Source organism: Juglans regia, chromosome 1 (genome assembly GCF_001411555.2).
Source record: "Juglans regia cultivar Chandler chromosome 1, Walnut 2.0, whole genome shotgun sequence".
Lineage (NCBI taxonomy): Eukaryota > Viridiplantae > Streptophyta > Magnoliopsida > Fagales > Juglandaceae > Juglans > Juglans regia.
Genome location: NC_049901.1, coordinates 14023768 through 14050265, shown reverse-complemented (window position 1 = coordinate 14050265; position 26498 = coordinate 14023768). Strand labels below are relative to the sequence as shown.

Sequence of the window (26498 nt, the reverse complement as noted above, 5' to 3'; positions counted from 1 at the left end):
TACATTCAAATAATTTTTTAACTTTATAATATTTTTATTCAAAATTTTTTTCCTTTTCTCAAAATTCAACAAAACATCTTCATTCAAATTATTTCATTATTATTTACAAAATTCTGAAATATTCCAAGTGTCCAAGCATGCCCTTAGACTAGCTCTGTGTGCTATTTTTAAAAAAAAAAAGAATATGAAAAATTTGGAATCTACATAAAAACAAATTTTTACATTGTAGATCTCGCTTTTTTCAAAGAAAGTGTGCAAAACTTTCACACCCTAAGACTGTATCTACTATTACTCTCTTTTTCTTATAAAAATAAAATATCTTTTTTTCTTTTATGGGATATATTCTTAGGAAATTCAATAAAAATGGTGGAGATGAAATCGGTTACAAACAAGAAGTAAAAATAGAATAACTAATCCAATTTTTCATAATCTAGGATTCTTTGATGTCAGCCTGAGATCCAATGCAAAAAGGTCCTTGTGTGGACTAAAGTGATGTGCATAGAGACAATGTTGCGGTGGAGGTAAGCATGAATGATTCAATGGTGTATATTAGCATTTTTGCTGTTGCTAAGATCATTTGTGAATGTAGAATGATTGTCGACTATACTTTGACTTATGTGATCATCACAAACTCAACGGGTGATTTGATGCACGAGAATTCAAGTTTATAAAATTATTAAGTTCTATGTTGATAGTGCTCGACCACTTTTAAAAAAGCAGATCGATACAAGTTTTTTACGCGATTCTAATATTCATAGCAAAAATTATGATCAAAATATTATTATATATATACACAAAATATTAAAGAATCATTTTCATGATGGCAGGTAGAAGACAATGCTGGAGGGCTTTTTATCAGGACTGCCTTTTGGTTTCCACATAAACCAGGACCATTTGCCTATGCCTTTATTTAGACAATCTACGTATGGGACCTATGCACATTGGCTTTAGAAAAAAGGAAGAAGGCTTTCCAATATATTTTGTTATTGCCCACTAATAAAAGCTCAAGCTTTTGGACAAGCTTGTTTATAAGCCTAATCGGAGTCTGATCTCTGTATAGTTTCGTTTCTGAATGTCGAAGCAATTGTGCCCAATGATTCTTCTTTATACTTCCACGTGTAAATAAAATTTTTGGTTTTGGGTTTGTAGAGCATTATTTGTTCTTGTAGCCGTCCGATTTATTGATCTGACTCGACAATAATTCATTATAATTTTCTTGTAGAGTTTCGATGAGGTTTGGATCATGGAACGCAGGCTTGGGCCCCATGAAACGTTTTAGACCTGTTTTGTAATTTGAGAAACAATAGATAGAAAGTTTGTTTAACCTTCGTGTGACAGGTTGTTCAAGCAAATCTCAAGCAAAGAGTTTGCTCGACACTCACTTGATGTGTTGCTTGAATGAACATCAAACAAAAAGTTTGCTAGATGCTTACTCGACACCTCGCTCGAGCGAATAACGCGATAATTGTGAAATTAGAATTTCTGCAGCACAACTCTATAAATATGTTTATTATGAACAATATAATCGTTCCAAGCATTGTTATTTTAGCTCATAGTGTACTTTGACATTCTTCAAGAGAATAAAATCATTTACAGCTTTCTGAACATAGACACATTGTCAAATCACGTAAATTTTTATATTGTGTGATTGATTTTTTATTCTATTTTTCACAACACCAGGAAGCAATAGTCATAAACTCTCGTGATGCATGAGATGGGATAAAAGCTAAATTGCTAGTACTATTTTGTCAAGTAAAGGTGGAATCTAAAGGGTTTTTCTCTGTAATTTGAAAAGGTGAGGAAATGTTTGTTTGAATAAGAGTAGAGGAAATGTTGAGAAACTTGAAGAGTTTATATCACAGAATAGGAAATGTTTTCTCCAGCAAGAAGCGGTGAAAAGTTGAGATACCAAAATGGTTCTGATGTAAAATAATGAAAAAATAATAAAGAAAAATAATATTTACAGTTATAGAATGCATAAACGTCTCATATATTTTTTTTTTCTTTGACTAAATATAGAATGTGAAAATAAATAGTAACTTATATATATTATTTCTCTGACTAAATCTTAATTTAATCTATGCAATGAGGACCTTGACCAACCTTCTCTGTTGCCCGGTGGTTTGTTCAATCTCTAGCTGTCACCAAGATCAAGGGTCCAAACTATGGTAGGCGAAGACTTCATAAGCTTTTATATATGTATTGATCCAGAGAGAGAGAATGATAGGGAGAGGCAGCTCTCATATTTCCTTTTTTTATACCTTACTAAAACAGAGTGCTGAATTCGACTTGATCGGATCCTTTCCGGTAATTGAAGGTGTAAGTACGTGAATTTTATGAAAAATTCTATTTATTATTCCCGCACCTCAAATCACACATGATTTTTTATTTTTTATTTTTTATTTTTTTTTCTTTACTAAATATATAGTATATGAATAATGAATAGAAGAACTCAATTAATTTAGAAATAATAAAAAAATAAAAAATAAATATAGTGTGGTGTGTAAAATGATGAATAACAAAACTCGAGTTTTATACATAATAAAGCTCATTTGTGTAATTTATAAAGTAAAGTAGTTTTGTTTTGAAATTTGAAAAATTTGTAATGATTAGTTAATAATTAAATGAAAAAAATAAAAAATAAAAAATATTTTATATTTGAGTAATATTTGAGAAGTAAATATTTTAGAATAATTGAGAATGTTGCAACTTTAATACCTCTCGGGATGATAGCAGTAGTAAAATATTAGAAATAAATCTACTTCTCATTTTCACAGACTATATAATTTTTTTTTTCATAATAAGTATATGATATATAGATGATTAGTAAAACATCTCAATTAATTTAATAATAATAAAATAAATTTTAAAAAATAAAATATGTAAAATATGCTATGGGAAATGATGAATAACATCTCTTAAATATTAGAGAGAGAAGAGAGAGAGAGAGTGAATGACATGACAAGTAGGAACTTCCTTGCCTCTCTCCCTCATTTTCACGTATATTTTAGTGACAAGATACCAATATAGGCCGACCCATGCTCTTGTCACTTGAGGATTGAGCTTACTGCTACGAATGAGGAGACAGACCAAAAGAAAACACTTCAGAGTCCATATATAAAGATTTGATGGGATTAGTTTAATTACAGAATATTGCACCAAGTAGCTTCCAAGATCATGTCGGTTCCGTCTTCTTCTTAAGAGCCTCGTACATAGTAGAATTAGTGTAAGCCTGTTTTCACACCATTCACTACGGGGTTCAAAGAAAGTACCATGAGATTTTCCAAACGCTCTCTCTTTCTCTTTTTGGTTCTCTTTTACTGTTTGATATTTGTTGCTCAAGGGGAATCAAAGACCAACAGATTCGCGGTGGGCTCCACAGGAACTTCTGCAAATGTAGTGAGCTCTCTCTCTCTCTCTCTCTCTCTCTCTCGCAAGTGACGTTGCAGTTGTTAACAACATTTTGATATATAATGGATCATATGATGTAGGGAAGAGTTGGGAATGAGGTGCCAGAAGAGAGTGTTTTTGAGAATGAGGATTATATCTACAACAACTCTCTTCCTTAGATAAATCATAAAACACCTCATTTTTAATGTAAATTGCTTTGAATGGATCATTCTGTAACGTGTACTCCATTCTTGTCTGTCTTTGTTTTTATTTAGATCGAGTAGTGCCGTCAATTGATTAAGACAATTAATCATATTCAAACTTGGTGTGACCTTATGTCTACAGTGTAGTCCACTGAAGCTGTTTCTCTATACCCACCAAATCATGACATCTCAGTATCCTTCTCTAATCACTCATCAAATGGGGTGATCTTGCGTAGAAAGTGATAATATAACTTTCTAGTTTCTAACTGTGTCAAGAAAATGAACTCAAAGTAACTAATGCCACGGGATAATCTTGCAATCCCTATTTTCAGTTTTCAAGGACTTCAGATTTTAGAATAAGAGAGTAAATACTCTTTGCTGTAAAATGCACCGCTGCAGAGATCTAGATTTTAGACGTGTGCAAGCTAGGAGGCATATTCACCATAACCATCATAATGTAATTGAATTATTTTAATAATTTTTACATTTTTCTTTTAAACCCAATCACATGGTTAGATACTGGAGAATGAAAACAAACAATCATATCCTATTATGATGGAAGCATGATTTGCTGAACATTACAATTACAACTTTTCTGATGAATTGAACTTCTATTAATATTCAAGAGCTGCAGTCCAATCAAAGGTACAAAAAATCCTTCAAAAACTAATCAACTACTGAAAACTTTTAATGATCACAAGCCATTCTCATGTGAATAACAATGCATGAAAAAGAAAAATGTCTGCACTGATGATGGGGTTTCTTCATTTTTTTGGATTGGTTCTAATATGAGTCAATGAGTGGGTGCTGTGGACGTACATGATATGCTTGTAGTTGCAGTAATAGTTTCTATTGGCATTGAAAGCGTCATCCTAAGTGGCTGATTTATTGAACCTCTCCAAAGGAAAGGCTAGCTCTAGAAACAACTCATACATTTCTATGCCTTCCCAGACATGATCTATCTGTAGCTGCTTCCATGAAGCATGATTTATTTCTCTATCCAAATAAACTGACACAAGCAACATCCTACACACCACAGAAACATGTGAAGTCGTAGTACTATTGAATTACAGAAATTAATGGAGATTTTCCCAACATGTAGATTTGGCTCATCTTGAAGTTAACTCTAGCTAGCTGTTTGCTTTGACCACAAAATGTATTCTTTAAACACATTCTGCAGAAACAAGAGAAACCTAAGGCTTATCTTAATTAATGCTCTTCCAACATACTTCTTGGTCGGTGTGAGTTAGGAGATTAACAATACAATAGTTGTCCTCTCATTTGGGTCCAGCTGACCTGGCTCCAAGCACTATGACAATGTTATGTCCTTGAAGATTCCCTGCCTCTCTCTCTCTCACACACGCAGAGAGAGAGAGAGTTCTTAATAGGAAGAGCATGGGAACATGACCATCTGGGAATCTTTTGGATTTATGTACTTCTTTAATGGCAGAAAGGACCCATTAAAACACTTGGGCCATTCATTCTTACAACTTGGGAATAATACTAACGTTTAAATTTTCATCGAGTGAATTTCAGGGTGATTTGAACATGTCATTGTTGAGGAATAATTCCACATTAACTGTGGACAAGGTCTTGGGCATGTTTATAAGCAATGAGCAATCCTCTCTTATACAACCGGTTTTATGAGATGAGTTAGGCCCATGAATTTCATCATGGTATCAGAGCCAGGTTCAGGATGAATGTGGGCCTACACTACTTACCCCGTGACAAGGACCAGAAAAAATACTGGCCTGCACGTGAGGGAGGGTGTTGAGGAATAATCCCACATTAACTGTGGACAAGGTCTTGGGCATGTTTATAAGCAATGAGCAATCCTCTCTTATACAACCGGTTTTATGAGATGAGTTAGGCCCATGAATTTCATCAATCATTGCCCCAAGACCACTTTCATTTTTTTTTTCAAAACGAAAAGAAAAATATAATAGCAAATGCATGTGCCCTAAAACGGCTCAATACAGTCATTTTTTAAGACAAATGACCTAAAGGTCAGATGGTAGATTTGGGTGTTGTGAGACTATCGGTTTGAGATACACGTTATTGGTAGCTACGCACTCTGTCCAAAGGTAGGAGGTCAAATGCCAGTTCTTATACTGAGCAGGTTTAAAGCCAGTTCAGTGACTTCTATATATTGGCACAGCTCACATATCTGCAGCCATGTAACAGTACGTTGGTTTTTTTATTATTTGGATGAATTGAAAGGTAAAGAAAATGGAAGAGTTTAGAGAAAAATAAAAAATAAAAGTTAAGGTTTCGTTGGTTACTGAATTTAGTTGAGTTCAGTCTAATTTTAAGTTGAGTTTAACATTTAAACACTCAACTTTTAAATTACTAAACTCATCCCAACTCAAAAACTTCTTACACATAGAATTTACAATTTTTTTCAATTTAAAACATCTTTATACATAAGACTTACAATATTTTTTAATTTTTTATAAAAATTATGAAAATTCATTTTAACATTCAAACACACTTTAAATTTAATTTAAATAAATCTTACATAATTTTTTTATTATTTAATTTATTATTATTTATAAAAAATCAATTCAATTAAATAGTTCAACCTTCGAATGCTACCTAAAAGTTGAAGAGTTTTGCTACACAACCTCCATCACACTCTACATTCCACATTTTTTTAAATTTTTTAAATTTTTTTTTGAGTTTATTCTTTTTAAATTATTTTAAATTTTTTATTCATTATTTATATAATAAATATTTAATAAAAGTAAAAAATAATAAAAATTAAAAATAATGTGAAGTGTGAAGGTTGTATAAATAGTAAAAAATTTGAGTAGAATTTTTGAAAGTCGAATAAGAACTCTTGAAAATCGAAATCCGAGCTTTAACAGATTTTAAACAAGTTAATGCTAAAAGACAAAGGACTGACTGGTCTCAAAAAACAATCTGACAACTGCCACCTATGACAAGAAAGGAAATTGCCTAGTTTGACATTGAAAACGTCAGTAGAAACAAGAACCGTAAGTCCGTAACAACATCTTGTTCTTGCTCTTCTAAGATACCCCGCATCTTCACCAAATCAGCCTTCGATTGTGCTTTGTTTGGATAAATAGAAACGGAAAGAAAATGTAAGAATTTAGGGAGAAAAGAATGATAAACTTGGAAGATGATCAACCTCCATGAAAGAGAGTGAAGAACTGAGTTTTTCATTAGGATCCAACCTCTGTCCTTTTCATTAAGCGTTGTGAATTAATTTTTAAATGAGAAGCTACTTTTTACATAAATGAGCTTAGCTACTTAACCTACTTCTAATAAATCGGCTAAATAAGTGGCCTTAAATAACAATCCCATGGGCCAACAGTCTACTATGTATTTCAAGCCACTCATCCTCTCCACTTTTATATCTTGGGGGAAGAATTACCTTCCTACTATATGTGGGAGAATGTTGGATTATTTCAAATATCCCTCCAATTTAACTTTGATTTCTTTTTAAGTTTTCTCTAATGTGATTTTTTTGTTAGTTTCACATTAAAAAGACAAGTAAACTTAATGATTTATAAGTGAATGAGTTTTATAATACATAAATTAAAATATAAGGATAGACACACAATAATAGTGTTGACCACACACATGCACCTTATAGTGATTTTAATAATAATTTTGATCGTTTTTGTGAAGATAGTGGTATAATACACCAAAGCACAACACCTTATACACCGCAACAAAATGATATAGTTGAGCAAAAAAATAGAACTCTTATAGATATGGTCAATGCCAGAATTGAACAATCAAGTCTACCTGACAATCTTTGGGGAGAAGCTATATTTTGTGCAATTCATATTTTGAATAGAATGCCTTCTACAAAGAATAATATGTCACCATATGAGTTATGATTTAAACGCAAACCTAACTTAAATTATCTTAAAGTGTGGGGGGTGTCTAGCTTATGTAAGATTGCCTGACCTCAAAAGATCTAAATTAGGACCAAGAACTTCAAAATGTATTTTTGTTGGATATGCATCACATAATAAAGCTTATCATTTTTTGGATCAAAAATCTAATATAATTATCGAATCAAGAGATGCTGAATTTTCTGAAAATAATTACTTTATAAAATCTCTTGAAGGTAGCACTTCCTATAAAGATAGCACTCTTGGATTTTTTTTTTCTAGAAAATGAAAAGAACTTCGAAATTAGAAAATCCAAAAGAATAAGAAAAGAAAAATGTTTTGGTCATGATTTTATAACATATCTTGTAGAAGGAAATTCTAAAATAATCTTGCGTGAGTTTGGTTTGTCTTACAACTTGGAAAACGACCCTTCTACTTTACAAGAAGCATTGAAATCTAGGGATACTACTTTCTAGAATGAGGCAATTGATGATGAAATGGAGTCTATAATGTCTAATAAGACATGGATCCTTGTAGATTTGCCTTTCGATTCTAAACCCATAGGATGTAAATGGATTTTTAAGAGAAAATTAAAAACTAATGGATCCATTGATAAGCATAAGGCTAGACTAATAGCCAAAGGGTTTAGACAGTCCAAGGGCACTGATTTTTTTGATACACATGCTCTTGTAGCTAGGATTTCGTCAATTAGAACATTGATATCTTTGGCCTCTATATTCAATCTAAAAATTCATCAAATAGATGTGGTTACAATATTCCTAAATGGTTATTTGGATGAAAAAGTATATATGGAGCAATCAGGCGGTTTCATTGTTCTGGGTCATGCAAACAAGGTTTGTAAATTAGTCAAATCTTTGTATGATTTAAAACAAGCTCCCAAACAATGGCATGAAAGATTTGATAATGTAGTTCTTTCTAATGGTTTTCATTTCAATGAAGCAAACAAATGTATTTATTCTAAAGTATGCAATAATCATTTTGTGATAATATACTTATATGTAGATGATATGATGACTTTCAGTGATAATAGCTCATGCATTAAAGATACAAAATTTTTTCTGTCATCTCATTTTGATATGAAAGATTTGGGTGTTGCTAATACCATACTTGGTATTAAAATATATAGGAATGATAATGCTTATGCTATATCACAAAGTCATTACATTGATAAAGTTTTGAGTAAATTTAATCATTTACTTGGAAAAACATCTCGTGTTCCATATAACCCTACTTTGGAGCTTGGAACAAATAAATATCGATGTATATCACAACTAGAATATTCTAGTGTTATTGGAAGTCTGATGTATACAATGCATTGCACACGTCGAAACATAGCTTTTGCATGGGCAAATTGAGTAGATACACAAGTTGTCCAGGCGTGAAACATTGGGAAGCAATTTCTATTGTTTTGGGTTATTTAAAAGGAACCAAGTCCTATGCTCTATATTATGGAACATATCCATCCGTAAATTGAGGGTTTTAGTAACGCTAACTGGAACTGTGTGGATAATGGCTCTAAATCCACAAGTGGGTGGGTGTTCACCTTTGGTGGCGCGATCATCTCATGGGGATCCAAAAAACAAACTTGCATAACTCACTCTATTATGGAGTCTGAGTTAGTGGCTTTAGCAGCTGTTGGAAAAGAGGTCGAATGGTTGAGAAACCTCTTAATAGACTTGCCTATGTGGCCAAGTCCAATGCCTCCTATTTCCTTACATTGAGATAGTCAAGCTACATTCTCAAGAATGTATAGCAAGTCATACAATGGGAAAACAAGACATATAATTCTTTGACATAACACTGTGAGACAACTGTTGGAAGAAGACATAATCACAGTAGACTATATAAAGTCAAGTACATACTTGGCAGATCCTCTAACAAAGGGCCTAAATAAGGATTTGATTTGTTAAACATCGATTGAGATTGGTCTAAAATCTATGGAATAGATCACTAAAAGATGGCAACTGAACCTAAATTTGGAATTCTAAATTCTAGGTTCAATGGGAAAAACAAAGTCTTATTAGTGATGGTAATAGCACTGAATTAGATCACCATATAAAAAGTTATTGTTTAGTGCTAGTCCTGCAGTGAAAATGAAAGGTTGAGCATGACTCTTAGTGAGTTCGCATAAAAGGTATTTTTATGCAGGAGCACCTAGAAGAACTCTAACTATGTAAGTGTAAAGTCATGCTGCTTTTGTTGGGATTCGGTAAATCACCTATAGCACTCATGAAGTTGGGATAACGCGCATGACCTTTAATGCGCGGCTATAAAGAACAATAGAAATATGTGTTGATTTTCTGGTTTTATCACACGATATGATAGTTCAAAGACATCGTGTCTACTATCATATTGATAAAGCTTTGAGAATCATATACTACCTAAAAGTTCAAACCCAAAAGGTACTTACATTTAAGTGTTGAGATATAATTGTAATAACAGCATTTTTTTTAAAAATATTATTTATTATTTGAAATAAGTGGGGGAATGTTGGATTATTTCAAATATTCCCTCCAATTTAACTTTGACTTCTTTTAAAGTTTCTCTCCAATGTGATTTTTTGTTAGTCCCATATTGGAAAGACAAGCAAACTTTTAATGGTGTATAAGTGAATGAGTTTCATAATACATAAATTGGAATATAAATGTAGACACACAATAGTTTTGTCGACCACATGCACACGCGCGCTATGCATTAACGCACTTAGCTCGTACGCATCGTCACAAGTGACGGAATGGTTTTAATTTAAACGAAATGATGCGTTTTTCATCTTTTTTGACATTTATTATTAACTGTCAATGACAGTTACTTCACACATTTCTGATAGAAATTGTTTTATTTAAATTCAAATAAAAGATTACAATTGTTGCTATTACATCTGTTCATTCTAAGATTAGTGTTCAGAATTTACACTCTGCATACTATATAAACATTATTGTATCCTGAGGACATAATGGCCAGATTCTCTTTTGCAGAACTCAATTCGTGAGTGGGAGGCAATATTTATCTAAGAGACAGATTAACAATTGCCTCACCATTTGCTCTTTTCAATCTCTGTTTGCTCTTAATGTTTTTATTTCTAACAGTATCAAGGTCTTTCAAAGACTAAAATATGTTATATTGGATGTCATGGATGAATTTAATTAAATGATAAAAGATCATGCAACAAACGTTTATGACTTTTTTTTTTTTTTTTTAATTCCATTGCAAAATTCATAGCATTGAACTTTCAGAATTTTGAGAAATCCACTGAGTGGAATACCATAAAAATAATTACCAGAGATCTTCAACTTAAAAGGCTGTGCAGCTGCAAGCAAGGGGGAACAGGGCACAAGATTCTAATTAATTTGCTTACAGTAAATGAACATGAAGTATTCAGTGCAAGAACTCCATTTTGTTGCTGAAAGACTAGGGTAGCGAGAACAAAAGTTTTTTCAGCTTCTCAAGCGTCATCACAATTCCCATCACAGGGTTGAAAGAAAAGCACAACCGTAACTACAATTTCCATCAGAGAAAGTTGAATCAACAAAAATGGGGGCGCAAATTGTATTGAATCATTTTCTTATCTTAACAAAATTAGATAACACTAGTAGTCAGTAGATATCCATCCTGTAAAATATGATGGGGGGGGGGCTACAATGCCAACATCTACCATTGAAATTGTTACAAATTTAACTCATTGGGGCTGAAAGCTATCATTTATGGCCATCAGCTTTAGCTGACCTAATTACAATTAAGAATCTCCCTATAAGTAAGCTTTTGAAGAATAAAGTGCAAATGTTCAGCCTTAGGTTTTTCCTATTTTTAACATAAGTCAAGAATTCGAAAGTTCTAGCTCATACTGATGGTAACAGAAACCTTCATGATATGCTCCTTTAAGCTTGTGTTCTTCTGTCGATTGAACAGCTGACTTGGGTAATCAGAAAACTTTATATGAGCTGGGTCTCCACTCTACATCTGCAATGAGCCAAACCAAAGGAACAGACGGCTTTGGTTCAAAGGTGAAGGTTGATAAGAAAAAAACATAAAACACTTCACAGCAATATCTACATGGGATGGTCTGTATCATAAGGCCATTATCCCAGTTGTATTCACATTCTTCCATTCCGTCCAGTTACTTCAATATGATAATTTGCACAAATTCATACAACAGACAAAATGTCAAGAATGTGGATGGTCCATGAAAATAGCCATTTAATCATTTCCTAGCTTAAAGACGCTCCCCTGCACAGCAATTAATGTTTTAAATACAAGCTCACAAGTTGATATCAAGGAAGTTGGTTATGAATCTAGATCTTGTCAAAGTTTGGAGTGTTTGGGCACACATTACCAACACTCACATATGCAACTTTTAAACCGCCAAGAAAGAAAACAAAAGATTAAAAAAAAATAAAAATACAAAGAGGCTTCAATTAATATTAAATCATTTGCATATTTTGCATAAGAAATCAAGGAGATGTACTTGTATCAAGGGAATTGCAGGTTGGAGATGATGCAAAGAACTGACATGATATACATACTATAGGATAAACGGGATTCACTTACCAGTTGCCTATGCAGTTCCTGTCACCAACCTTTCCTGTTCGTCTAGTTTTCTGACCTTTATAATACCAAATAGAACTTGAAAGCCAAAAAGTGCACAGAAGGCATATGCTATAGTTGCAGGCACCTAAAAAGCACAATTAAAGCGCTGAATAAAAACTAAGCACACAAAGACTTGTTTTGCCATAAGGAACAAAGATTAAAAGGGATAGCTTACTCTTATGGAGTTAAAATACAAAATTGTTGCAAGGTTTATCAGGCTCCCAGCTGCTACTGCCTGTTAATTAGTCAAAAGGAGATATATTCAGAGAGTGATAACATTATATGGAGAGAATATGACGAACTTTTCTTCTGATTCATATTAGTCTCAATACAAGATAATTCAGGTAAACTTGTTTTTGATCGGTATTCAGGTAAACTGACCATACAGGAAAATGAAATGTTTTGTTGCTATTTAAATTGTCAGCCTTAAACTAGTTATAATTACTTTGTTTTCACAATCTGTACATATTTTCTAGTGATATCATGCTATTAACAGCTAATAAACAAGTACAAATTTCCTCTTTTATCTTCTTGTTTTTTTCCTCCATGATAAGAATATGAGGTGAAAGGTAAGGACTACTATTACAAGAAAAAGCTCAAGAAAAAAGCTTAAGCATTTTGCAAGTACACAACTTTCCATCTCCATGCACAGAATTATCTTTGATGCAGTTTTCGATTTCCCCTTTGAAATAAACAGTCATTACCACATTTTTGTATCTCCATTGAAAGTTACATTATAATACCAATCAATATAGTGGTTAAAAAATGTTAGTAGGCGTCCTTAGTTTGAGCTGCCAAGAAAGGGTGAGATTTTGACATTTCAATCGGGATGCAGAGTAAATCAGTGTTCGAACTCAGAAACTTCATTTTGATACTATGTTCAATCTCCAATTATCCCAAACTATTGATTTTCGAAATTGACACACCAATTGGAAACTTCAGTTGCAATGTGCACACCGTGCTACCTCTGTCACAATCCAACTATCAAGATTGTATCATGGCATCTATTCTTTTGCCTATCTTAACAGCTAGATATAAAAGATGATTCAAATTGCAACTAAATTTTCAAATTGGGGTAGGGGTGCTACCTGCACCCGGTAGCACCCTACGGGGAAAAAACAAAACACAAAAAAACCAAACAATAAAGAAAATACAAATAAAATCCACAACGCTATACCTCCCTCAATGATTCGAATCCGAAACAACAAAAAAAACCTAAACTACTAAAAAATAAACTCAGTGACTCATGGATTCGGAGAGGAGGAGCCGTTGCAGAGGACAACGACTGCATGAGGGAGAGAGGGTAGTGGCGGCCATAGAGGAGAGAGAGAAGGGGGGGGGGAATGGGAAGGGAGGCTTCCAGGAGAGGGTGGATTTAGGGTTAACCAAAACCGATGTCGTTTTAGCGTTCATTTTTGAAAAAAAAAATCGCTACCAAAACGACGTCATTTTGGTAACGAAATTCTTATATATATATATATATATGTATATATATATGGGCTAGGCTTAGGCCCAGCTTGGGAGGTGGGGTGCGGAGGGGGGCTGGGCTGGGCCCAGCCCATCCCTGCCCTTGTTTCCCCTGCAGGGCTGGGTTGCCCACGCTGCCCAGATAGGGTCGGGGCAGGGGGCAGGGCCCTACCGCCCTACCCTAAATTGGGGTGTCAAGTGTCAAAATTGGTAGTTTGAAGGTTTCATTGCCAAAGAATTGATAGTTGGAGGTAGGGCTATCCATTGGAATTAAAATTCTAAATCAACCTTCCATTCTCAACCGATCCTTGGAATTCCGGCAAGTTGGTTAACTACACAAATATAGTTTCTTCTTCCGATGGAAGTTGAGTCGGAATGAGTTTCTTCTTCTGTTTTCTGACCATCCTTAGTTTAAATATTTAAAAATCCATATATAATATATATATAGATTCTAATGATACCTGTAATATAATTGATTATTTGATGAGGGCTGGAAACAGGCCCAAAAAAGTTGGGCTGCGGACTGAAAAGAAAAAAAAGAGTGGCAAGTGCAAGGAACAACCAAGAAATTATTGTTGGGCCGCAAACACCCAAAAAGGCTGCAAACAACCCAAAAGTGGCCGACAAGAAAAAGCCAACTCCAACAAACTTCCAAGCATATTTTCAAAAATCTTTTTTCCTTCAGGTCAGAATTGCACATTGGAAATTTTATTTCCTATTTACTCATCAAAAAGAGAATTGAAATGCATTTCTCTTTCGACATCGAAGGTACACTGTTGGAGGGGTTTGTGTAGCTTTCCCTTTTTAGTTTTTTTAATTTTTAGTCCTTGTTTTGGTGAAGTAGGACTTGGATAACCAAGGCACAGTAACCACCAAGTTTTATAAATTCAATTCTTCAGTTTATATTTGATGAGAACTGCAGATGAAGAAAAAAATAAACAGATTCCTCTAAAAGTTGGAGTTTAAGACTTGTATAATTCCCCTAGATGATAAACCAGCTAAACTCACATTCCCTACTGTCCTCTGAACAGCTGCAACTCGCTGGAATGCCCGCTCAGACTCCAATGTTCGAACTCGAAGTTTCAGATCACCTTGCTCCTGTATTAGATGGAGTAAGGGACATCAATTTGAAATCCACAAGATCAACGAAATATAAGAAATCAAAGAACTCTCAATATATACCAATCGTTGGATAATTTCTGCAAGCTTTTCAACTCTGTCGGCCTGTCTGAATAAGTTGTAGAATGCACGGGATTGTCTATCCAATCTCTTTCTGATGTCCTGAAATACTCATAAGATTCACAAGGAACTTGAGAAACATGCTATATCATTGTACAAAATAACAAGAGAATCAAGAGATTTTAAGGTTGCCTTCAGGATAACTTCAACTCCAGCTTCCTTAAACTTTAACAACTCCAGTGCATAGCTACAAGGTAAAGCATCAAAGGAACGTCAGATGTATGGAAGATATAGCTTGCTATATCTCAGAGTTGGAAGAGGCTAAGATCAAACTCACGGCTTGGCAATCTCAGTAATATCAAATCGAGGGTCAAGGCCCTTCCCAATGCCATCCAAAACTGCAGAGATGATAATAGTTTACTAGTTGAGGTTCATCTGGCATGTACAAACCATCAAGCTCTAATTATATTACCTGAAAATGCTCTAACAACAAATGTGAATGTGGCAGGAAATCGAAAAGGCTGATCTGCTGCAATGGCTAACAAATCTTCCCCTGTTAGGAAAATGCAACAGTTAGCACCTCATGTTCATAGGGAATAAGTGAAGACCCTGGCACTTGCTTCTGTTATCTAAAGTAGAAATTCAAACAACTGAGATGAGGGTCGAAAGTTCAAACATAGGGCACAGCTATAAATATTTATATTATTGCATTCATATATATATCCGGGCATGTACACACATTATAAACAACACGGATGCATTACAAAATCTTCGTTTCCAAGTTAGCCACAAATAATTTGGATTACTACAATAAAAACTCAAGCATTAATATGCCGAAGTACAGTTGCACTTGTATGCATCAAACAAGCAGAAAATTTCCTTATTCCAACCCCAGAGTATGCCTTTATTCCATGTCTCAAATTCAACAAGACACAATTAACCCTGGTACAGAATCTTCTCTAAAAGCCAAGACTCCTCGTAAGAGAGAGGACCAATCTGGGAAGAATATTGAGGGGGTGGGGGGATTGGTATTGAGGAGAAGCCAACCAGTTATCATCTTATATGAGGGTAAGAGCATAAGAGGTATGGTAATTGATTGCTATCCTTGTGACCATGCCTACAAATTATACGACCAACTTATTACTTAGGTCTTTACTAAACCATATATCCTGACATGGATTGAATTGCTGAGGCCAACCGCATGCACTCGGCTCTCAAAATCATTTGTCAAATAGTTAATACATTAGATACCTAGTTAACAAGCATAGAATCTATCATAGACAAGATCTACACCAGGTGCATTACCAATTGCAGCCAGTCTTTGTTTCTTTTTCATTACTCTTTCCTCCTTGCTCAATGGCTTTTTAAACCCAGGCTCTATTGTTGCTAGCTCTCTTTCTTTTCTTTGTGCAGCAAGCCGCTCTTCAAAACTGCAAAACAGTCGATTATAAATTTACGGTCAGAGAGGCTCAATCCAGAAAAAAATGTAGATGAGAATTTGGCAGGACTGCTTTGTTTATTTGAGACAGGCTATGAATTTGGCATGACTGCTTTGTTTAGTGATGCCTCAAGAGCTCGCCAAACTATTAAAGAACTGGAAAAGTTTATACTCAGTTCTCATAATTCTTCTCTACAGCACCTGTTGAGGAAGAACTGTGCTGTTCGTCTGACAGCAGTCATATCTCCAGTTGGCACAAGAACTCCCATTTGAATCATTGCCTGAAGGACCTGCACTAGCATAAGAGTTTCCACTAATAGGTACATCACAACCAAGGATAGGAATGGCAATATCACTAACATATAGTAACTGTAATGATGGCCACCACCCTTGAGGAGAAATGATTACCTTATCTGGATTTTTTTCATAAACTCCGTAGAATGTTTCGAGCAAACCTTCTCTGATATTTTTACTGATACTGTAAGATACAGAGATAGAGTAAATGCTCAGGACATCACCAAGGAATGTTAGAGAAATAGAATACATCAATGTATTCTTACAGTAGTTAAGACAATACAGGGTCCAGAAAATACCTTCCCATCATTCCAAAATCATAAAAAATCAACCTTCCACCATTGACATCATCAACTGCAATGTTTCCGGGATGCTAAAGAAAGGAACCAAAAAATTTCGGGTTACATCTCTGATAAATACATCCAATGGCAGGATCTGAAAGTATGTAAACATGACAAACATGCAGACCACAGCTTCCTCATTTGTAGATAAAAATATGCTTACCAGAACTCTCTATTATGATATTAGATTGAGAGAGTCTGAAATAAGGACAAAAGACAAAAACATAGATGTCCCAGACAATGCCCCAAAGTGGCAGCCAAGGGATTAACGAAACCATTTTCAGATGTTCCAGTACAAGGGTATTCTAGACCGCTTCTTGTAATGCTTCATATGATTCCAATATTAGAATCCATTGATATTCCATATCCTACTTAACCAAACATGCACTTATTCGCACCATGCATGCAATGAAGAGCAAACATTAAGGAACTCACAGGATCAGCATGGAAAAAACCATGAGACAGAATTTGTTCCAAGTACGATTCAACAGCATAGCGACCCAACCTAGAGAACACAGCAATAGAGTCATCAGGTGTTGGTAGTAAATCTTCCTTTCATCTGGGAAGCATAAGAGTCAGTGGTCTCAATGCAAAAAGCTTGTATCTTTTTTAACCTTTGGCGATCAACACCCAGCTGATCCAAAGCTTTTATCTTGTTTATCTTGATCCCTGGGACATACTCCATTGTCAAAACCTGCATGCAAAAAGTTAAAATGATAATAATTGAAGGAAGTTAGATATTAACAGGAAAAAAAACACTAGCGTTAACTGGTTGAGGCTATGATTACTGAAGGAATAAACCTGTGGTGTCGTATACTCCCAAAATATTGATGGAACTTTCACATATTCCATATTTTTGAAGTTACTTGCGAATAGTTCTGCATTTGCAGCTTCCTTGGTGTAATCAATCTCCTGAAAACTCAAAATTCTGGTTGCTAATTGAACAGAAAAAGAAGAAAGGAAAGTCTTAAAGAATGAGGGAGAGAGAGCACTAAAACTTGAGAATAAGTTGCATCAATGATCTATTAGGGATGGAGCAACTGCAAACGAAGCGATGATTACAAAAATGTGTTAAATCTTATGCATTTTGAATTGTAAAAGAGATGAACTAAAAAGGCAAACAATGAAAACAATGTATATGTCCAACAAACTATGTCTAAAAGCAGAAGGTAAACCTACTGGCTAAAGCTGGCTAACATCAAAAGGTGAGGCAAGGACAAAGAGGATTCCTGTCAGAGTCAGTAACACATTCGACTTGCCTTGTCCAGGATATAGGAAATCATTGAGCCATAGAAAATTTTCTCATCACTTATCCTGTTTTACCACAGCCCTTTATGATACTTACATATCAGCATTTATTCACAACATCGACACAAATTCTACCTTTTCTTCCACTTATCTTTGTTACATGATGGAATCATCTCGACCAACTTGCATCAATGTTATCCTCGATGCTGTTTCTAAAATTCCCTTAAAATGATTCGGGTTGGTATTACTGTAGTGTATCCTTTCCTGGCCACTACTCTTCCATGTCAATATCCTTGTCTTAGATTCATTTGGCATTATTTTTTTTTTTATTGGCACCGGGTGTCCAGGAACAACATCTTGACTAATCCCAGGGGTGCACAGGCCCTCGGCAAGGAGTTTCCTGCAAGTGCACCTCGGGTAATTCAAGGGAAAAATCTCCCAGTTCGATGGCCCCTAGAGCTTGTTTCCACCTAGTGGGATTCGAACCTTGGACCTTGGAGGGAGCATACCACCAAGACCAAGGCCTTTTACCACTTGAGCCTTTACCATTTGTCATTATTGATTTGTTTTTCCTTTAGGGCCCGTTTGGATACAGAGGTGAGATGAAACCATATCACCTCATCTCATCTCATTTCATCTAATTTCAACTAATAATCTCACTACTATTTACAAACTATCTCAACTCATTTAATTTCACTATCCAAACGGGCCCTTAAGCATAGCAAACATCACAGGCATCCTATGAGCTTTAAATTTAGGAGAAAAGTTATGAAACTCCAAAACCCTAACTTAAGAACGATACAATTAAGGGAATATGACTACCTGATATAAGACACTAGCACACTCATCATAGATAGCAACCCAATCCCTCTTCGCGCCATCTGACTTTGGGTCAACCTTTTGGAGATATTCTGCAATTACCTGGAATAAAATAAAATGGCCATAGTATTGATGCGTGTCAGAAGAATTTAAACCCCTTAACATGTGTGAATACCAAGAAATAACTTTCAAACATATATATGCGTGCTCCTTTTTTTTCTTTTTTTCAGGATAACAGGGCATATCAAGTTGAAAAAAGAATCCAAGTTATGACTGAGAAAACAAAAATCGCTTAGTTTAATACATATTTAAGCATGCTCATGTAGACTCATATGACACAGACACATAGAGACACAAAAGAAGTAGCAGAATTTTTTTAAGACAAAATTTAAAACCTCCAAGTGTCTTGGTTATATTAAGTAATAATCTAATGAAAATTGTAAATTTCGCAAGACCAAAGAAAGTGAGGAAGGAAATGCATAGAAAAGAGGAGGACCAAATCAAATATGATGAGTAGTCGGAATTTCACAATTATAATAACCCCTGAAAGAATAAGCATAGGATTTTAAGCCAATAAAAACTAACCCTCAGGTTTTTAAGGTCAATGTCAAAAAGATCCTTGAGACCAGGCCTTTGTACTTTAACAACAACTTCCTCTCCCTTCAATCTTGCACGATGAACCTGACCTGCATAAAAAGATTGTATTTTGATACTTATATTTTTTTACAAGTGATACTTAAATCTTATTAACTTTTGCAATAAACCTGGAAAAGATTCTACTGTATATAAGATAAAACCACTTAAGGAACACTTGAGCTAGGTTCATTTACTTTTGTACAAATTTCCCAATGAAAAAGCATCAAAAGCAAATTAAGGTTACCAAGACTAGCAGCAGCTATTGGTTCATAGTCAAAACGATCAAAAATGTCATTCAAAGGAGCTCCAAGTTGTTCTTCAACTATAGACAAAGCAGTCTTCGAAGGGAAGGGTGGAACTTGGTCCTGTAGCAAAAAAATAATTCAGTTTTTATTCCTTGATAATTTGAAAATACATGAACACTCATTTATATAGAGAAGCAACACACACAAATATGGAATTACAATAAATGAGGAAAGAAAATCAAATTTGTCCTAGAATCATATCAGCCACAAATAATACTAGATACAGTCATGGGTTGTGCAAGTGCCGCGTACTCATTTTGAAAAAGAGTGGAGTTCACCATTAAAAAATTAATTTTTTCATGCGGGTCTCATATTTACTCACTTTTTTCAAAAGGAGTGAGTGGCGGTTGCTCACTCTATGACTGCAAATATCATTTCTCATTATCCACATATCATCAACATATCAAAGTTCAAAGCACTTAATTCTTTTAGGCTCTCCTCTTCCCAACCCTTCCCGAAAATTAGAAACAAGAAAAAAAAAAACTGACGACACCCTTGCATGCTTCAAGTTCTCATACTACCCACATCAGTTGCTGAATTCTGTCAATATGCGGACATACTATTGAGATAGTACTGTTGGAACGGATGACCCTCTTCCCTAAGCCTAAATTGCTACTAGCTAGCTTTTCAAAGTTTGTAGCTTAGATGAGATTGCTAAGAGAGATAAGCAGTAAGCTATCTCAGTCTCAGAAGGCTACAAAAGAAAAACTCAATTAAAATGCCAAAAAAAAGTGTTGTTGATGAAAACATGTTCATTAATATGAGCAATAGAGAATAAAAATAAAAAATTAAAAGCCACTGGCAAGCAGCTAAAACTAAGATGGTTGATTTAGTCAACATATATTATTGAAACACTATGGCACACACATGAACAACAACTAAAATAACACGAATTCAACCTGAAGTTCTGACAACTGATCAACATATTCTTGTGCAAGAATGTCCACCCTCGTCGAGAACTGCTGGCCAATTTTGATGAATGTAGGACCTAATCTCAAAATACTTTCTTTAAGCCACTTGGCAAGAGCCTTCCGCCTTGAAGCTTTCTTCTTTTCTGTCATTCCTCCTGCAACTCCACATCTTTGAAATCAGATCTAGATTAAAGTACAAGCATTGTCATTCAATGATGGAAGACCAGAAAGTTCTGCATTACTTTCCAAATCATTGAGATCATATGGTATGCCCTCACCATCTGGATTGACCCACATGACAGAGAGTTGGTAGTTGTATTTTGCAGCCAACCCAACCAGAACAGGGGTTCAATAACTAGATGTACAACAGGCATACTAAGGTCTTCTTTTTATATGAAGTCTTGGGAATTTTATGACGAATAGTGAAAAATGTGAGGAAATTAAAGTTCTATAGGTTTTTGTGAAAGTTGTGGATCCCAGCTTGAAAAAATGTTTGGATAGTGATTTTGTAAGAAATAATTAAGAAAAACATTGTTATTTAAAATTTTTTTTTGGTAATTAATAAGAGACTTTATTACCAAGAATAGGCATAGTCCAAGTACACAGGAAGTATACAAAGAAAATACCTACTACACTCTAGAAGCAGGAAAAAGACTAAAACAGAAACAGATTCAGCACATTATCATCATCCCTTACAAAAATCCTAGCCCACAAACACAAAGTAGAAAAGAAAAAATTCCGAAGTTCTCCGAGAGAATGCTCTTTGTCTTCAAAACATGGTTATTTAAATTAAAAAGAGAAAATAGAAAATAGAAAATAATAATTGGGGTCGCCAACATTAAGCTTTTTTTTAATGTTATGTATTGTTTTAATTTTTAATGGTATTATAATTTAATAAGTGAAACATGTTGAGATGAGGAGTGGAATAGGCGTCTCTCTTGTTTACTTCTTGTATACTTGGCTTGCACCTCTTGTGCATTTTAATAAAGATTTCTTAATTGAAAAGAAAAAAAAAGCAAGAGAGAAACCAAGTTTGGTGATATAAGCCTTTGCAAATGTTGTACCATCTACCCTGGGCTTCTGAACAGCTTTCTCATCCTTGAGACTGACGAAATATTTAAAATCAGTCATTACACATTGCAAAAACCCATACTTTATTTATTCACTTCAAGTCATAGATGGATAGGTAGGGACACAATTTTTAAAGATATTATCAGGGTGACAGAATTGAAGACTTATTTATGCCTATCATTAAATAAGAGTTCTGCTATATACAGTCACTTTTGCATACTCCTTGCACACTCTACTGATGTGATTGGCCAAAACAGTTATTTTATATTAAAAAAATGTGACATAGCCAATCATATTAGTGGAGTGTGCAAAGAGTATGCAAAAGTGACTGCACATAGAGTTTTTGTTAATAAAATCGTTTACTTACAAAAAAAAAGTCTTATTTATGAATAGAGCCTAAACAATATGCATTCAATTGTTTGAAAATTGATCCAGTAGTAGTGCCTGACCTCGATAAGAAAACTTTTGATTGTTCAGCCAAGCCTTAAAGATAAATGTCAGTACGAATCCCCATATTTCCAAGGTCCTTTGTATTGTTGAGTAGGTTTTAAATCTACTCCAGCGGCCACCAGGTGCAACAGAAACCTACAAAACCCATATTTTGCCAAAAGATTATTCTCAATAGATGTGTGTCTAGATATCTGGAATCTTGTGAACTTATGTATATAAAAGCAACCGAAGAAAATAAGTAGTTATGCAACTGAGGTGGATACGAATACCTATGCCACAACTATATAAATTAGGCTCTGCCTACACATCCATGCACACAACATGGGTCCTGTCTTCCTTAACGATTCTGGTCATCTAATCAGCTTTTATACTTGCAACCGTTTGTCTTATTAAAGAGAATTCAACATTCCAGAAAGTCAAACTTCAAATCGTGTGGATTTGAACAAATGACTTATACCTTACCACAGCATTACTCTACTGCTGAGTTAAAAGGGCCCTAATCTAATCTTCCTTAACCATTATGGTCACCTTTCATCCAATATCTAAGGTCTTGTCTTCATCCTCCAAACCCTTCACCCAAGAAATAACACAAATAAAAAAAAAATTAAAAATAAAAATAAATTGTTACCTGAAATTGTCCTCTTATCATATTTAAGAAATGTATTTGCCATACCTTGACTTCGAAATTATATTTGTAAGAAAGATCTTAAAAAATACCCCTAACATTACATAACACAAAAAGAAAGTCCTTAAGTCAGCTCAAAGCAATCCTATTGCATATGTAATTCCAGATATACAAATGAAAAAATGAAAAACAAATAAAAAACACCAATTCCAACACCACCAACTAGCCAACCATTAGTTTGAACTGAACTACTTAATTGATACCTGGGATTCTATTCTTCAATAACATATATAAAAGTTGAGTCCCTTTACTCATTAATATTTGGTGCGCTCACTAGCACAAAATTAGCTTATCATTTATTCTTATGCATCCACTACCCTTTTGTCCCAGCTTTGATAGAGAAGACAAATATATGAACTGGGATTTAATTATTAATCAACACCTACGTTAACTTTTTTTGATGACGAGGAACCTAGAGACCGTGCAAATGCGCAACATCACACAGATAAGGCAAATCACTGGCTTCGCACCAATGGGACGTTGCTCCTAGAAATTATTTGCATCCAAGGGTTCAAACCTTAGACCTGAAGGGAGCATACTACCAAGACCGAAGTCCTTACCACTTGAGCCAACTCCTAGGAGTGGCAAACGAACTAAGTCGAGTCAAATTCAAACAAGGGTCCTCGAGCTCAAGTAGCATGTTTACTCATTTGAACTCGGCTCGAACTTGAATAAAACTTGAATATCCTTGTTCGAACTCGACTCGTTAACCATTAATATTGTTCAAATTCGGCACGAGCTCAACTAAGGTGCCATTTGGATAGTGAATTGAGATGAGATGAGTTGAGATGAAAGTTGTATAAAATATTATTAGAATATTATTTTTTAATATTATTATTGTTTTGAGATTTGAAAAAATTGAATTATTTATTATATTTTGTGTGAAAATTTGGAAAAGTTATAATGATGAGATGAGATGAGACGGGACGAGACTAAACACTTTCACTATCCAAACAGTAAAATAATCAAACAACTCAAACTCGAGTAGCTCTAGCTCGAACTTGATTTTTTTTTTTTTTAATTCTGAATCTTATCTTTAGATTAATAAAAAAAATTTAAATTTTACAAAAATAACTCTAACCATTTAACTATTCAACCAAATGGTTTTGATTAAAAAATTCTTATGGTATAACTTTTATAAAATAAATTAACTTATAGTTATAATTAAAAAATAATAACATATAAGATGAATGTAATAAACTAAAATATTTAATATATATAATATAATAAATCAAAAGTTCTAGTTGTATGAAATATTATTATACAAATTATCCTATACACACTTTGGGAAAATAATAAATATATTAAATAACGTAAACTATAAATAAATTAATAATATATAATTAAGTACATAAAATATAACTAACATGTAATAAATATAACACATACATATATAACACATTACAAGCTCAAAGAAGTCAAGTTGAGCTTATAAGAGTTTTATTCACGAGCCTAAACCGAGTCGAGCCGAGTTTATACAAGTTTTGCTCGTTTAATATTCGAACCTATATTAATCGGTTTATTCACGAGCCTAAACCGAGTCGAGTCTAGTTTCACGAACCTATATTTACTTTGGGTGATGCCTAGGATGTGGTGTATCTGCTTGCAGGTTGGTATGGATTAAAGGGAAGAAAGAATGTTGCTGATATATGGAAGATGATTCCTTCATGTCTGATGTGGTGTCTCTGGCTCGAAAGGAATGGGAGATGCTTTGAAGACAAAGAACATTCGATGGGAGAACTTGGGGATTTTTTCTTTAGTACTTTGTGTTTGTGGGCTAAAACTCTTATAATGGATGATGTTAACTTCCTAAATTTGTATTAGCTCTTCTTTTGTTTTTAGAGAGATGTAGGTATTTCCTTTCTATACATCCTATGTACTTGGGTTTTGCCTATTCTTGGGAATAAAGTTTCTTATTAATTATAAAAAAAATAAAGTGTTTACGAACATCTCATTTATTAAATGAACCGAGTATACACAAGACGAGCTCGAGCTGTTCACGAGCTGAGTTCATTTGCAGCCCTACCTAAGAGTTAAAAAGCCTATGTAAACTTCACGTGAAAGACAAAGAAATGATTCTTTAAATACCTGACATGTTTCGTTCATTATTCTCTTCACCTCTTTATAAGATTAAGACACCACGATTTAACTTAAACAATCATATTTCGCAAATGAGCCCCTTAAGAATTGAGCGAGTAAGGTAACCCACTGGGTGGATGTGTAATGTACCAATTATTTTTTGGGATAAGATGTAATCAACCGATAATGATGATGATGATGTGTTATGATCCTGAGGGTTAAACCTTGATAATGTGTTATGATCCTGACGGTTAAAGGTTTAACCAAATTAGTATCCAACAGTCTTAGGACTTTTGAATCAATGGTTGGGTCTTTAACAATTAGTATCAGAGCAAGAACTACGTCACAAGTTCAAATCACGGAGGGGGCGACCTATAGGTTGAATTAAAATGTCTTGGTACTTTTTATAGGCATAGTGTCAAGTCATTAAATACTGATAGATGAGTGAAGTTTCCAAAAGGGAAATGGCTACTACCGGGTCAGTGTTGATAGAGTGGACCGCCATGGTCGTCAGATTCAGAAGCATGGTGGAATGTTATGATCCTGAGGATTAAAGGTTTAACCAAATTAGTATCCAACAATCCTATGACTTTTGGATCAATGTTGGATCTTTAACATGATGATACTAGAAACCAACACCTATTTCTGTCAAAAGTTCCCGTAAGGATGACACATTCCACCTAGACCACACAACAACAAGAAGTAGTCGCGAACATAGAGTTAGGTCCTTCAAAATTGAATCCAGCACTCCTCTTCTAAGTCTAGTAGTTTCACAACCGAATCCAAATACACTAACCCCATATTCACAAAAATACTAAAATAGCTAAGCAACATTTTTTCAGATTCCAAAGAATTGAAGACTCAAATTAACACCAATTTACCTCAATGGATTCATGCCCGGTTCGCTTGAACCACGCATCTTCTTTACCAATCTCCTCTATCCTTCTCTTCCTCCCTTCCTCCTTCGACGCCGGATCTTCAACCTCCTCCACCAACTCCCCCGCGGTCACGCCATTCCCGTTCACATACTTCACCAAGCTCCCATTCCCTGGCGCAGACACGCCCACACTGCCATTCGAGGACCTCTCAACCGATACACCGTACCTGGAATCAGCAGTAACAGCACTAGCAGCTCCATTCCCATTTTTCAATTCCTTGATCAACTGCCTCTCTCTGTCTTCGACCAGCGCACCTTCCTTACTCACGGCCCTAATACGAGTCCGAACATCGAGACTGCGCCTAAGGCCTCTAGAAAGGGAAGTTTTAGAGAGAAAAAGCCGGTGTTTGGGAGTTTTTTGTGGAGATAGTAAAAGAAGCTCGGGCAAAGTCAGAGAAGCTGCCATGAATTAAGGTTTTTTTTGCGCAGAGTAATTTCGACCGAACCCCAAACCACAAATTTTCATTGCATCATCGCATGCGTGAAGGAGAGATGAATGCGAAGGCCTTTTGTGGTTGTTGTGTGTACAGTGTAGACGACGACGACGACTACAGAGTCAGTGTGAAAGAGAGGC

General features: G+C 34.7%; 1 protein-coding gene across 1 annotated transcript; it reads right to left on the bottom strand.

Moving 5' to 3' along the window:
* Nucleotides 1-10998: 10998 nt before the first annotated feature.
* LOC108985782 (protein ACTIVITY OF BC1 COMPLEX KINASE 8, chloroplastic-like) lies at nucleotides 10999-26482 on the bottom strand. Its single transcript, XM_018958202.2, has 21 exons — nucleotides 25869-26482; nucleotides 22223-22358; nucleotides 20691-20857; nucleotides 19731-19851; nucleotides 19436-19536; nucleotides 18854-18952; nucleotides 17585-17695; nucleotides 17398-17477; nucleotides 17219-17288; nucleotides 16742-16815; nucleotides 16557-16626; nucleotides 16350-16438; nucleotides 16016-16140; nucleotides 15183-15263; nucleotides 15048-15108; nucleotides 14903-14957; nucleotides 14714-14812; nucleotides 14540-14629; nucleotides 12240-12299; nucleotides 12026-12149; nucleotides 10999-11437 (listed from the first exon to the last, which is right to left on the bottom strand). The coding sequence occupies exons 1-20, from the start codon at nucleotides 26328-26330 to the stop codon at nucleotides 12033-12035; spliced, it is 2268 nt and encodes a 755-aa protein (XP_018813747.1). The 5' UTR covers nucleotides 26331-26482; the 3' UTR covers nucleotides 10999-11437; nucleotides 12026-12032.
* Nucleotides 26483-26498: the final 16 nt, after the last annotated feature.

What these genes read in the sequence shown, in the direction of transcription:
- LOC108985782 (XM_018958202.2), bottom strand. Translation starts at nt 26,330, where the DNA reads ATGGCAGCTTCTCTGACTTTGCCCGAGCTTCTTTTACTATCTCCACAA. An exon ending in GTGCTAGTGTCTTATATCAG is followed by an intron (nt 17,696 to 18,853) that starts GTAGTCATATTC and finishes TTGAGTTTTCAG; the next exon opens with GAGATTGATTACACCAAGGA. An exon ending in TGTTGTTAGAGCATTTTCAG is followed by an intron (nt 15,109 to 15,182) that starts GTAATATAATTA and finishes TCATCTCTGCAG; the next exon opens with TTTTGGATGGCATTGGGAAG.